Source organism: Parambassis ranga, chromosome 17 (genome assembly GCF_900634625.1).
Source record: "Parambassis ranga chromosome 17, fParRan2.1, whole genome shotgun sequence".
Lineage (NCBI taxonomy): Eukaryota > Metazoa > Chordata > Actinopteri > Ambassidae > Parambassis > Parambassis ranga.
Window position 1 is genome coordinate 9,281,831 of NC_041037.1, and position 13,749 is coordinate 9,295,579.

The following is a 13,749-nucleotide window of genomic DNA, read 5'->3' on the forward strand; positions in this document are numbered from 1 at the left end:
TACGACACACAGTCAAAAGTCCTTGCTGTTTTCATCAGCAGACATGTTTTGAGCACAGACAGATATCAAAGATAAATGAAAAGATTGTGGGTGAAAGGGAGACAGTGACAAAAAAAGTGAATTACTGTGGAAAGAAGGAAAAAAAAAGAAAGAAAGATGAGAGGCGGGAGCAAAAGGTCAGGAATGAGTGACAGATAGGCATAGATGACACAAGCAGCTTCAAAGTGACACTGTTTGTCATGTAGATGGGGTTTAGGGAAGAAGAAAAGACCCATTTCAGACCATCCCTAGAGGCCATTTGAGGAGACAAACGGAGCAGGATTTGGTTCCCCTCTGCCTGCCAGCCCTTTTGTTGCCCTGAAAATTATGCCCACAGATACTACACCAGCCACCTCTTACTTTCTACCTCTGTATCGTTCTCTGTCCTTCGTTTTCCTGTTTTCACCCTTTCTCTGTCCATTCGATTGCTAATACTTCTATTACATCTAAAAAAAATATATGTTCTTTTCTCATTTGCTTCCCTCTCATGCATTTATCTTGCTCTGCCTCAGCACACGCCTTCATCTGTCTCCTTTATTTCATGCATATATACTTTTTTCCTGTGCTGTTCATGTGCATCATATATCATATATATATATATATATATATATATATATATATATACACTGTATCTCTCAGCCCACCTGTCAACCTGTCTGCCACTGACAGCTCAAGATCATTTCTGTTGGACCACAACATCCCATTGTGCATGGTGGCTGTCAAGTACCCTGTTGTCATGGAAACTATCCAGAGTTGAGCGGGTGTCCTGTTGACATTTACAGGGTTGAAAAGCCTACCTACTTTGAATCTAGACCAGGTGCCGGAGCTTGGCTGAGCTTTACGTGTGCGTCTGATAAGAGCAAAAGATCACAGTGTGTTAAACTGCATAATGTGGAAGACTGTCCACTGAGGGCAGGAACATCACACGTAGTTATTAGGGTAAAATTAAGGATTTTAATTATTGACCACTCCAAACCCTGGTCACTCTCCAGACTGATTCATAAACATCAAAGTGGTTTTCTTCAGAATTAGCTCCTCTGTCGACAGGATATCATATCATGCTCCAGAGGTCTATGACAGGCTCCATAATTTTGTTACAGGATGCCCAAATCTCCACCCATCTGAATAAATTTGGAAATTCTAATTGACACAAAATCAGGGAGTGTCTTTCAGTGGCCACATTTTAACCTAAACCAATCACTTGGTAGCTTTTGTATGTATTAACTGACTAGTTAATTATCCCTGTTTGTCTCTGCTCTTGTGTGGGATGAAGTTATGCACTCACAAAGCCTTCAAACCTGCCACCTGTCTTGATCCTACTCATTATAGAGGCCTAAACAGATGTTTGTACACATACTATACAAGAATCTTCCATGTGGGGAAGTCAGTTTGTAAAATAAGTTTATTCGTAGATTGATTTTGGCATGCACATCTGGGTCCTTTTCCAACCTGCAAACTTTACTAGACAACCTTGTTGCCTTTCAGGCTGTAAAGATACAGTAATTGGTCTTCGGTCTTTAAGGACTGCTGTAAACATATTAAACATTCTTCAATTTCTGTTCAATTTCACTAAATGCGAAAAGATACAACTGGTATTCATTCAGCAGATCAAAGGACGAAGGAATATGTTTTTCTTTTGGAATCCTCTTGCATAAGAAAAGTTATTAAATTAACGCACAAATTAGCATAAAATCACATTCCTGTACACAAAAAACAAAGCAGATCAGGCTGTTATCTTTATCTGTCTCTAGAATACTAATAATCCTCATTTGAGGTAAAGTGGCATTGATCAGGAATGCTAAGGCTAATGTTAAGGTTAAGGACAGTGAAATATTAATGATTGCATCTTTAAATAAATACACGTGGCTTCAGATATGTTGTTACACACACACATCTTGCTGTTAACTTTGCTTTTTTGTTCTGTACGTTCATCTTTGTGAAAACTGTATTCATCCTTTTGAGTCCTTCTTCAAAGGACTGCTTAGTTTGAATTTTTTGACAAAGTAAAAGAAGAAAAATTGTCTGTTTATCTTCTTTTATCCTTGGAGCCGTAGTTCCGGCTGTTATTTTCAGTGCAAATTCATTTTTTGGACTTAAAAGGTATTGCAGGTATTGCAGTGAATCTCTAATCTGAGCTTTACCAAATTTGAATAGCCTCAATTTCTGGGATTAGTGAGGTTGAGACATGTATATTTTTACCTACTGAGGAGCAGTTATACTCAGAGCAGTAAGAGGATTGCAAGAACTACTGCTGATGTATCACAGACTCTGACCCCTCATCTACTCATGACATTCCCCTGTTCAAACACCTAAAGGTGCATACAAATGAGTGTGTATACACACACAACCTTACCATACACACACGGCAAATGTTTGATTCACATAAACACACAACCTGTGGTAGACAGGTTTACATGGAGAGGACATGCTCAGTTGCACCGCTTTCATGCAGAATCAAGCACATAAAATTAGAAATACCACCCAACACACAGACGCACGCACGCACGCACTCACGCACACACACACACACACACACACACACACACACACACACACACACACACACACACACACACACACACACACGACAAGCCTAATCTCTCTGCTTTCTATAAAATGGTCCATTAAGTGAGTGGGCCAAGTTGAGGTCCTCCCCTGTGGATCTCCTGTGACTATCCCCTCTCTCGCTCTCTTTCTGTCTGCCTGTAAATATTGCTAATGTGAATAATAAATGTTTCAAAGTGGATTTTTGATTCAAAGCCATCAGCCCAGCTGTTTTTGGGTGGAGAACCTTTTTACAATAGTCTGTTTCCATGTGAGTATCAAGTCCAGCTCATTTGTCAGTTTGTCAAATTCCACTTTGGTAAATGTAAAGTCAGTGGTAACAAGAAAGGCAGTGGGAACACACCAAGAGGCTCGTTGTCTTTTATTTCTTTATTTTCTTCTCAGTCACACACACACACACAGACGCCATCATTAAGAATGGTGAAAGTTGTGTTGGAAGGAGAGTTGGAAAACCTCCAGCATAAAAATCCAGTACAGAGAGGCCAGTTGTACGTGTGATTGATGAGACTGACTACCGCATTGCTGTCTGGTTTGGCTGGTGGCCCGGCCAGGTTCCACATCAGAGGAGCCACACTTGTGTTTAACACACACTCAGCAGATCCCCTCTGTGGACCCAGTCAATCTGTGGCCCTATCAGCTACTGCACAGGCTTACAGTTACTGTGTGCCTTTTTAGTAAGGGGAAATTAGTTCATGCAAAAGTAATCAAATGATTCCTTAAAGAAAACCCACAGTTAGTTTGGGGTCTCCAATATGCCTTCACAGCATGTTTTCACCATCCCTGCAGCAGTCTGAATGGGTTTGTGCTTTAAAGAGTTAGTGGAGCCCAGGGATTGAAGAAAGGGCCTGGGCTGAGCTGGCAGCCCGTCACAGGGAGGGGACAGATTCTTTCCACTTGAAGAAGATGATGGAGCTGGTCTTCACAGGAGCTCTGCTGCTCTTTTCTGCTGCTGTGGCAACGATACAACAACAAGTCTCACTGCCCAGGGCTCTCCTCTGTGAGCTGCCTGGCAGCTAAACCTCATGAACCCAGACTGTGATTTAAGCATAACATTTTTTTTAACCCACCATAATTTGATGCAAAGCTCATAAAAGCCCAGTGAACTGTGACTGTTTTCCGACATTGGGTCACATTTGCCCTTCTCTTGGGTCTCAGTTCCATGAAGACAGTGATTTTTAAAATATGTGACCTGGTGGTGTCACTGAAAAAATGGTTATGAAAATCCCCTTTTTTCCAGTCTGATATGGTGTGCATGTGTAAAAACACAATGTTCTAAAGGTTATCATCAAGAGGGATTAGAGGCTTCTGTGGCTTCTCCTGTTTGGTAAATATTATTAAAAGAAGTAAAGATATTATACATGGAATTATTCATTTTTCCATTTACAATAATGGTTATAAACCTGATCTGATTGAATAGTGATTTTAAACATTTCAGTCACTTTGATGTGCTTCTCCATGACATCACTGTAGGCCTGACATGACTGTAATTGGGGCCTTCCAGATGTATCTGTAAACATGTTATCATATGCAACCAGCAAGATCCAAAATCTGGCAACTGTCAGGAAGGAACTGAAATAAATCTGCCTAATCTGCCTGTTGCATGGTGGTGCAGTGAAAAGCACTGTGTTCTGCCGGCTGGCTGGCTGAGCTCTTTCTCCCCGTGCCAGCTTGGGTTTTCTTTTGGGACTCTAAACTAGCCATAGGTGTCAGTGCGAGCATGTTGCGGATGCAAAGATCAACCTTAGGATATTAAAAAGTGAATAGATATAGATATATAGATATAGATTCTGCTTTGTGTGGTAATTTGTCATGTTAAAATATATCCAATGTAACGGCTGCATTCATTAATCCAGGGTGGATGATTTCCATAATGATGGTCATTCATGCTGAGGGACCTGCACTGGTACCTTATCAGGCAGGTTTTCAGGCCTTTTGTGCTGCTGCCTCATGATGTGTGAAACTCTTCCCAGCGATACAGCAGCAGCGTTCAGTATCTTTTTAACCACACATCTCTCACAGCAACTTTTCATCAGCCAGGTAGCTGTTGCAACATGTTCGCTGCAAAATGCTGATATCACTCAAAGTGCCATGCATTTTTCAATAACACCTCCATCATTTCCTTGACAGAAGTCAAAGTTTATTCACACACACATACATTAAACACACACACACACACACACATGAATCTGCCCCAGTCAGTGCTTGACAGGAGCAGGGTGTGACAGCCAAATGCCACAGTGTGTTGCTGTGATTGAGTCATGAGGTTTACATGAGGTCATGGCCAATAAGGTGTCACTAACGGTTAGCAGCACAATCAGCCTGTGCTAACTTGTAGTGGAAGGGTGTGTGACTGTGCTATTGTTTAAAAATGTTCAGAGTATTACTCAGACATTTGGGAAATTATTTTTCAAAACTGTTTCTCTTTCCAGTTTTCATAGTAGTTTTATGAAAACTGAGCTGTTGCATACACATTTCTTCTTCTGGTACCTTTTCAGGAACATTTCAGCTTTAACACATTCATTTTTTTGTATAATATATAATTATTAACTGTGCCCAACTTTCATTTTACAATTGCTTGCTTGTGAGGCTTGAAAAAGTCACTGTATATTTTTATCTTAGCATATTTAGACATGTGATTATTTTAATATCAGTAACTCAGATAATAACAAATCTGGATCCTATCCCAGCTGTCAATGGGTGAGAGGTAGGGTACATCCTGGACAGGTCACCAGTCTATTGCAGGGCTCCTACACGTCTCCTACAATAGAAAAGGTATTAATGTGGTCACAGTTGCGGGGGTTCACAGTGAGCAGTTTAGCATGTAGCCAGACCATGCAACATGTTGAGTGTTTGAATTATGTTATTTACTGTATAGTGTGCATGTTTGGTTAAATCAACAAAATAAGGTAATTTACTCCAGGTAATGTAAATCGTTTCCTTAGTTTGAAGTCATTGCATTGGAAAGTAATGAGGGTGTCACCTTCTTTGGACATGGAGCTCTGCCCTCCAGCGGCTTCAGTCAAACCAGCAGCTTCTTCTCTGATTTATTAACTCAGACCCAGAGCCTGTTTTTCTGTGAGGCAACAGGTCTAACCACTGCAGTTTCTGACTGAGCTAATTGGTTGTTTACATACGTATCTGTGTGAAACGGTGGTCAGCCATGTATTGAAATTTAGCTCAATGATCTTTTTAGTCCATGGTGCAGTATGGATTTCACATAGAAAAGGTCAACAAGGTAAAAAAAATATCTGCCTGTCAGCTTTGTATAAAAGGTTTCTACTGGCTTCATTTTTAACCATGGAAAAGGACAACAGCAGAAAGCACTTGGCTCAGTGTGTTGCTTCGCCTTTGATTTTTAAATACAAGTTTGAATCAGTTTCATTTTCCATGTTATGAATGGCAGTGTTGGCTTGTGTGTAAGTCCAAACTCTGGCAGTTATGATGGCTGTCCGGTCTGGGTTGCGCCTAATCCACAAAGTTGCTCTATTAATAAAGAACTGCCTGAAATCTGGCTGGCGATTAGAGGCACAATTATCTACACAAACATTACACAATATGAGAACCAGCAGCTCAGGATGTAGGGACATGTACAGCTTTTGTTTTTTTGAAAACTGTCACTCTTCCTAGAATGCTCCATTTCTGTCTGTTTGTGCTCATACTTGGAAAATATGCTCTTTCCTTTCCTCCCTTGGCTGCATTTTATTGGTCAGGCAGCCTGAGATATAGAGAAAATTGCAGCCATTTCCTCTGAAGTCAGACACACACACACACACACACACACATGTTTATTTTGTCTCTCAGCTGATGTTTGTTTTTGTACAAAAACCTTAAAAGTACAGTCTGGAAGTGAGTGGCGAGAATTTAAATGTAAAAGTTGAGAGGGCTTGTGCAGACTTTTGGAGATCGCTGCTGTCACTTTTTCCTTCAGTATCCTCCAGGTTTTTCCCTCCTCTTCTCTTTTTCTCTGTCCACATACACAGTTTCACCACCGCCGCCCTCAATGAGGTGATACTGTTTCAAAGTGTCAGTGAAGAAAAAGAGCACATGTCTAGATGTGGCCATGCAAAGGTTATGACTTATGGTTCTGGTTCACTAGTTTGACAACAGTGCACCGCATATTACCACATACTACTTACACTTATGCAGCAGATACTGTATTCATATCCAATCTTTGGAGTCCACATTTCCACATAAAACTGTATCTTTGGTAAGCTCTGCACACACACACACACACACTGGCACACACTTACAGTCCGGTCGTCCTTTCAGACTCCTTCAATAGGTGACAGTTTGTACAGATTTTTAGCAGTAAATACATGCAGGAATTCAGCCCCTGATGCTCTCAAACCTGCCCCATCATCCTCTGACTAAAGAATGCTTTTGTAAAGAAAGAGTGAGGAGAATTAGTTGGCATGGTGAGAGGAGAAGTAGAAAATATTTCATGATATGGGATTTTACTCAAAGCCTTTTGGGAATACCTGATTTGTCTTTGGATGCCAGGTTAATTTCAAGGTGAGCCTTAATAGGAAATGTTTTTTGTTTTTGTTTTCTTTAGCCCTTCCTCCTCAGCCCCCACATCCGCAAGCACCTGTCTGAACTTATCTGTGAAAAAAATTACTCATTTTTTAAAAGTCTCTCTCAGACACCTGACACCTTTTCATTTCACTGTCTGGCTACAGCCGAACCAGACAGTGAAGCTGAGGTGCCCATGACATTTAAATAATGGTCTGTAACTAAAGAAATGATCTAAAATGTCTGAATCTTATGTCTGACCTTTGTCACTGAATGATACGCCGGCTTCATTTCATACCTCGTAATTAAGTTCACAAGATACATTGAATTTGTAAGGCTGCAGTTCAGTATACAGAATATATAAGAAAATGAAGATGTAAGCCATTCGGGTAGAAATAGATCAGACAGATACACTTCAGTTTTAGTTGTTTGCTTTCAAAACACATGGGTAGAATGTGAAGTTGCAAAAGTGAAATGCATCTCTCTGTTTTGTGTGTGTGTGCTTGTTCTAAATGTCAGCCTCTCTGTGTTTGTTGTCCTCCCCCATCTTTTGCTCGATGACAAATCCAGTCACAGCAACCCCATGCAGATAAAGTGTCATATAGACAGATCACTAACAGGCTCATAAGCAACTTACACAATAGCATAACATGCTGGACTTTTTCCTACGTCAACAAAACATGTCTTTACAATAATACATTTCGTGACACATGGTGATGGATGCTAAAGGAACATCAGGACATAATGCCTAATATTATGTTCTATTTATAGTAATGGGATATATAATAGTACGGCCTGACATCATGTGATCATGGAACTAATACAGTCCAAGTAAGGAGATCATTCAGTACAATGTACAATGTACAATGTGGTGTACTTTCACTCTCACTTGTGTTAAGTTTCCAACCACAGCAGACTTTAGTTTTTAGTCACAGCTGGAATCTTAAAAAACACAAATTCGTAACATTATACTGATTTTATGATGAAACTGTTTCCATTGTATGAGTGACATTTTTAGCTGCCACTGGGGTGAGTCTGATCCCCTATTGAACACATAACACATACACATGTTCCATTTTCAAGGACTGAAATATTAACCTCATGTTATGCATTCCTGGTGAGGATAAGCTAAAAATTCCCAGTGCATGTATAAAAAAATGGATCTAGTTGTACTAGTTGTAGTTTTAGCATCACTGTCTACAGGCTAACAAAAACAATGAAAGGCCATTCACTAGCTTCTTTGTTCTCTCCATCAATTTAAAAACAATGTACGTTCACTAGCATTGGTTCTTGTGAGTCAGACATGTATGCGAACTGTGTAATCTACTAGAAGAGAGACAGCAAAGAGCAAAGAGTCCTCTTTAGGATGTCTTGTTGTATATATAGAGTGCAACACAGATACACAGGCCCGATCTGTAATATGGAGCCTTTAAAGTAACATTAGGCTTTAACACATGACAGCTGCTGCTATTCAGATAACCCACTCATTTGTCTATAGGTCACAGATCAAAAGAATGAAGCAAAAGGAGGGTGCCGTTGTTTTTAATGACATAAACAGACCATTCCTCACACTGAAAAATATATGGTTGTTCTGAGCTGTTGTCTGCTAGACAACATTTTAATAGTGACAGTCTGTTTTGTATTTAAAGGGCACTGCTTAGTATATGTGTGTGAGAAGATAAGCAGAGAGCAGATAGGAAAAGAGAAAGAGAGACTGTTCACTCTTTATTATGCTATCAACAGCCTACAAGTGCTTGTATCGGAATGTTGTGCCTGTTTTACTTCAACTGTGAGGACAAATTTGTTATGTTTGTTAGACTACCACAATTAAACACGGAACAGAAAGCTCTGACACTCGCAGTCCTGACATAATCAAAACAACAACAACAACAAACTGCATTGGACAGCAGCCAGGCAACAATTAAACTGAGTGTGGTTTCCATAGCGACAGTGCCTTAATTGATTCCTTCTCTAATTAACATGCTTTAAGGACAGCTGGCCCTAGTGGCATTGTGTTAAACATCCCCTGAACGGCATAGTTATTAGCTTAATACCCAACTGGTTATCTGGATGATGATGGTACAGAACATTCTACTGCTCAGCAGAGCAAATTCTTGTGCACTCATGGAATGTGCTATTTATTTAGCTTTTAACATAATAACAATCCATGTCCAGAACATTGGACAGTGATTTCTCTTTTACTGTCTATCTTTTATCAGCACTTATCATTCTTGTGCAGGCTTTTGCAGAAATCTGAATTCATGTGGTGGGAATTAGCAGTGCAGCATGCATTATTTGGACTATCCCGAGGTCTCCAGTGAGCTTTGATCCTTCTAAAAGATGGTTCTATTTTTTTCCCCCTTCTAATATCACATTGCAATCCCAGAACAGGCGAAACCAGTACAGATTTCACACAAAGGGTCTGTCAGCAGGTTGTAATATGATCCAATCCATAACCATAAAATGCAAAGTGCAAGCAGTGTGGTCACATTTTTATATTGTAACTTACTGTCCATGAGGGGAAACTGAGACAGGCAGCTATTGTAAAATGGCTTTCACTTTGGGTGTAAGTGTAAGTGATCTGTGTTACCTGCTTGTACTTGAGGGCCATTATTTGCCTCAACATTTGTACTGAGGCCTTGGTTAGCTTGGTGTGTGAGTGTGAAATATTAAGTAGGAATGCATGACACTGACACTAAGTTAAACCTCCACAATGCAGGCATATTTCTATGTATACTGGCAAACACCAGTATTAGTCAGTGATCACTTATATGCTGGTATCTTCTTTTGATTGACCGATGTGTCATTTGTGCGATTTAAAACTGAGTGTGTTTTGACAGCAGCCGAAGCAGCAGGAGTCACAGCTTTGCATGATCACTGCACATAATCTTGTTTGCTTTTATGAAACACTTCTTTTAGAACATTGGAGTCTCAGGGGACAACTAGTTCACCTTTGCTGTCAGGTCTTTGAGTGGGTCACTGGCATGGTGTCAGTGATACCCCCCCCCCCAAACCCCCAATCCTCCCAATCCCCACTCAACATGCCTTCACTGGTTCCTCCCTCCACGTGAAGGTCAGCTGTGTATCATGATTGATCAGCCTTCTCATGCATGTTTAATATAGTGTGTTTGAACATGTATGCATGTACAACTTAAAGGGGGGTTTACAATGAGCAAGCTGTGTGTGTGTGTGTGTCTCTATAGTTTCACACATTCCATACATCATCCTGTTAAAGTATGAGGAGGCTGAAAGAGAGGGTCATTTTAATGTTGTGTCAGGGGAGCTCCTTGTCAGACATGGTGTGGAGGAACAAAGACCACCTTGATGGTGGTGGACAGCAGGAAGGACCAGCAGGTGGTCCAATTAGTTGGCTCCATGCTAGGAAGGAGGGGACATCATAAAGAGTCATCTTTCATGCTTCGGGCTGAAAAAGTCTTGCACCTCAGTAGTCACAGGATGATGTTATATAAATCAAGTTTAATGCAACGGTTTAAGTTTATGTTCTGTGACAAGGGATGTAATGGATAAATGTTTGGATGCACCAAGATATATTTCCCCAGTGAATGGATCAGAGTAATGCTAAAGAAAAAGGAAAATAAGCAGATGTCAAGAGATAATTGCAGATGACATCCTAATTGTCATGTAAATAAAGTGCTGCCATGGAATTGATTTGTTTTCTTGCTACTCAACATACAATACTCATTAAAAAACATTATTTGATTGACGTGCTTTCTAAAAAAGAATACATTCTTTTGAAATAACTAAATAAATAAATAAAAAAGGTACCTCCTAAAACTGTGAAGGTTGAGATTAAATGCAGCACATCATCCTACCACCCGTTGCACTCGCTCCGCCACCCACGCTGATCTTCTGTTTCCCCGGGATGCTCTGCATCATCTGTTGGCTCTTGCTGACATTTAGAGGGCTTGATCTGTCAAGGCAAAAGAAGTAAAGTGTCAGCTTCGGAACTGTTACACAGACGATTCAACAAAGCACTGACTAGTCATTAAGCCTTTCAGAGTCAGTTATTTTTATGCCTCCACTCATGCGACATCCATTTGTTTGTGCGATCGCCCTGTGAACGTGATATCTCTGGGAGAGAACTTCAAATGTGTCAGAAACTTGGACCTGAGAATGAACTGGTGGTCTAAAGACAAGGTCACTGTGACACAGCACATTTCTCAACATGACATAACTCAACTCGTAAAGACAATATATCAAAAACGCAGAGGGTAAACTCCTTCAGATTTAGGTCAAACATCCACTTGGACTGAAGGATGCACAGTTTATATTTCATTGGTCAAAGATGTCATCTATCTAATTTTCAGGAATGTGATGAGCAAAAGCCTCATGAGAATTTCTGAGACAAACATCTATTTGGATGAACTAATTAGGTCAAACAGCACACATTTTTGTCCATAATTCAAGAATTCTGAGTGGATTGCCATAAATAGTATCATATTACATCACCCAGTGTGTGAAGAGCCTCATATTCTCTGTGTTTTCTGTAGGAGACCCAGGAGAGGTTCCCAAAACTGGACCACATGGAGGCCTGGGATGAGCTGGGCAGTGGAGAAACAGAGGAGGGCAGCACCACAGACTGTGATGATGAAGATGGTTGTCAAGCCTCCGGGGATGGTCAAGAAAAGACCTGTAAGTTAACACAAAACAACACACAATTTTTGTAATCCTTTCCCCTTTTGCCAGTTGGTGTGATCTCCTATCAGTCAGCTGGTTCCTGCTTCCTCAGGACAGTGACCCCCCTCTTGCTTTTCTCTATAGCTCAGTGAGCTGTTTTCTAAACACTGCCACACTTTCATTTCTACTCTGCCCCTGTGTGGTTTACTTTCAATCACATTTTCACACAGCTCCAGCAAAGGCTGTGGCACAGGAGGCACTTCAGATCCTGAGACAAGAAGTTAGTTTTCTTCTGTGGACACACATAAAATGTCAGAGAGAAAGTGTTAGTGTTTGTGTTAGCTTTATAACATGCCTAATTTTCCCTAGCTGATAAATAGGTCATCTGGAGATGCTATTGGCTTAAAATATAAAAGCATGTAGACAGGTAATACAAACATGGAAATGTCCAGTGATAAGATCCTAACTGAGTAAGCTGAGCCTCTGCAGAGTTGCCAGCTGCTGATTCAGCAGCCTCCCCACATATATAACATGTGCCATGTCGGCTCTATCCTGCACAGATGTACACAAGCACATAGTGAACATTAACAGCTACCTCATTAGATGCAACAGACACTGGGGTGTGCTGGTGGGCAAGATGATTGCAATTCTGGCCATGTGATTACATTGTCCCTAATCTGAATTCAGCCAGATGTCTTTGTGTTGCTTGTTCCTCTCCAGTGCATGTCCCTCTCTTTCTCTCTCTACATTTTGCTGTAAAAAAAAAAGACTGAAATTCCTCAAAATATTCTATAAGTCTTATTTCCACACAGCCCATCTCTCTAGTTCTCAAACATTGATCATTATTATTGTGATTATCAGGTACTTGACAGCAAAATTTGAAATACAGGAAACAAACCAAGACAATTTGCAACAGACCTTCTTTCAACTTCATGGGCTGCAAAGACACTAACACAATGTTGGGCATAGATTATTGTATATACAATGCTCACAAGGGATAAGGGTCAGCACAACTATAGCGGCCCTATTGAAAAAAAAACCTGCTACTTTTTGTACAGCTGGGTAGCAAGACGGTAATAAACACCATAATACAGTTAATCCTCCAATCAATAGTCATTACCATCTAGTTACACACAGGTCCTGGACAGGTCAGCTCTGCTCAGTGTTGGGGCAGGGCTGACAAACATGGGGCCAGCTTTTGTCAGAGCTCTGACAGCAGCACCAGTTTCCCAACAGCAGGGGATAATCAATCGAAACCACAGTCTGAGATTTGCTGAACAAACCCCATTAGTCTCTCTTCAAAGTATAAATCCATATTCTGGTGAACTCTGCTGCCTGTTCAGCTGTCTTTTAGCTTTTATGAGACAGTTTGTCATTGGGTTACAAAATCGCACCTTTTGGAAAGGTGATTGGCCTGTCAGTATCTATAAAAATAAATCACAGCAGCGGAACCATTATATGACAGCTCTGAGTAAAGAACTTCATCTTGTTTTTTTAAAGATTAATGGCAATAGATGGAACTCTCATTCTGTAAGGACGCTCCATTTTTGGCAGATCACTGATTTACACCAGCCAAGGCTGGCTTTAAACTTATTTTGGAAAATGTTCATCTGTTTGCTTTAGATTACAAGTTGTGGACCTTGAATTGAATTTTCAGACTTGTACTGTACATAAACCTCTTTCAAGCTGTTTGACGTGAGCAGTTCTACACAGGCCTCTCTGTCAGTTATCCTTGAGACAGAAGCAAGAAGCAGTTTACAGCTGACATAATGTGACTTTTTATTGTTTGGGCTCTTGTTTGGAAGCTGAAAAACCATCCCTACCAGGAAATCCACAGTAGTGGTGAAGTTTAAAAGGCAATTAATAACTAAACTTTAAATACCCTCATTTGCTTCTCCATGTTCGTTTTGCCCTAATGACCATATAGCATGACATTATGGGATTAAAGGGAATTATGTGTGAGGATGTGCAGACAGAAAGTTTGACTTCACAAAA

General features: G+C 40.5%; 1 protein-coding gene across 2 annotated transcripts in view; it reads left to right on the plus strand.

Moving 5' to 3' along the window:
* The window catches only part of gpc5c (glypican 5c), an 83,117-nt gene that overhangs the window by 55,960 nt on the left and 13,408 nt on the right, over positions 1-13,749 (plus strand). For both annotated transcript variants that reach the window (XM_028428340.1, XM_028428341.1), the window contains one exon: positions 11,628-11,769. In XM_028428340.1, coding sequence (XP_028284141.1) covers positions 11,628-11,769 — 142 coding nt within the window. The remainder of the gene's footprint in view (positions 1-11,627; positions 11,770-13,749) is intronic.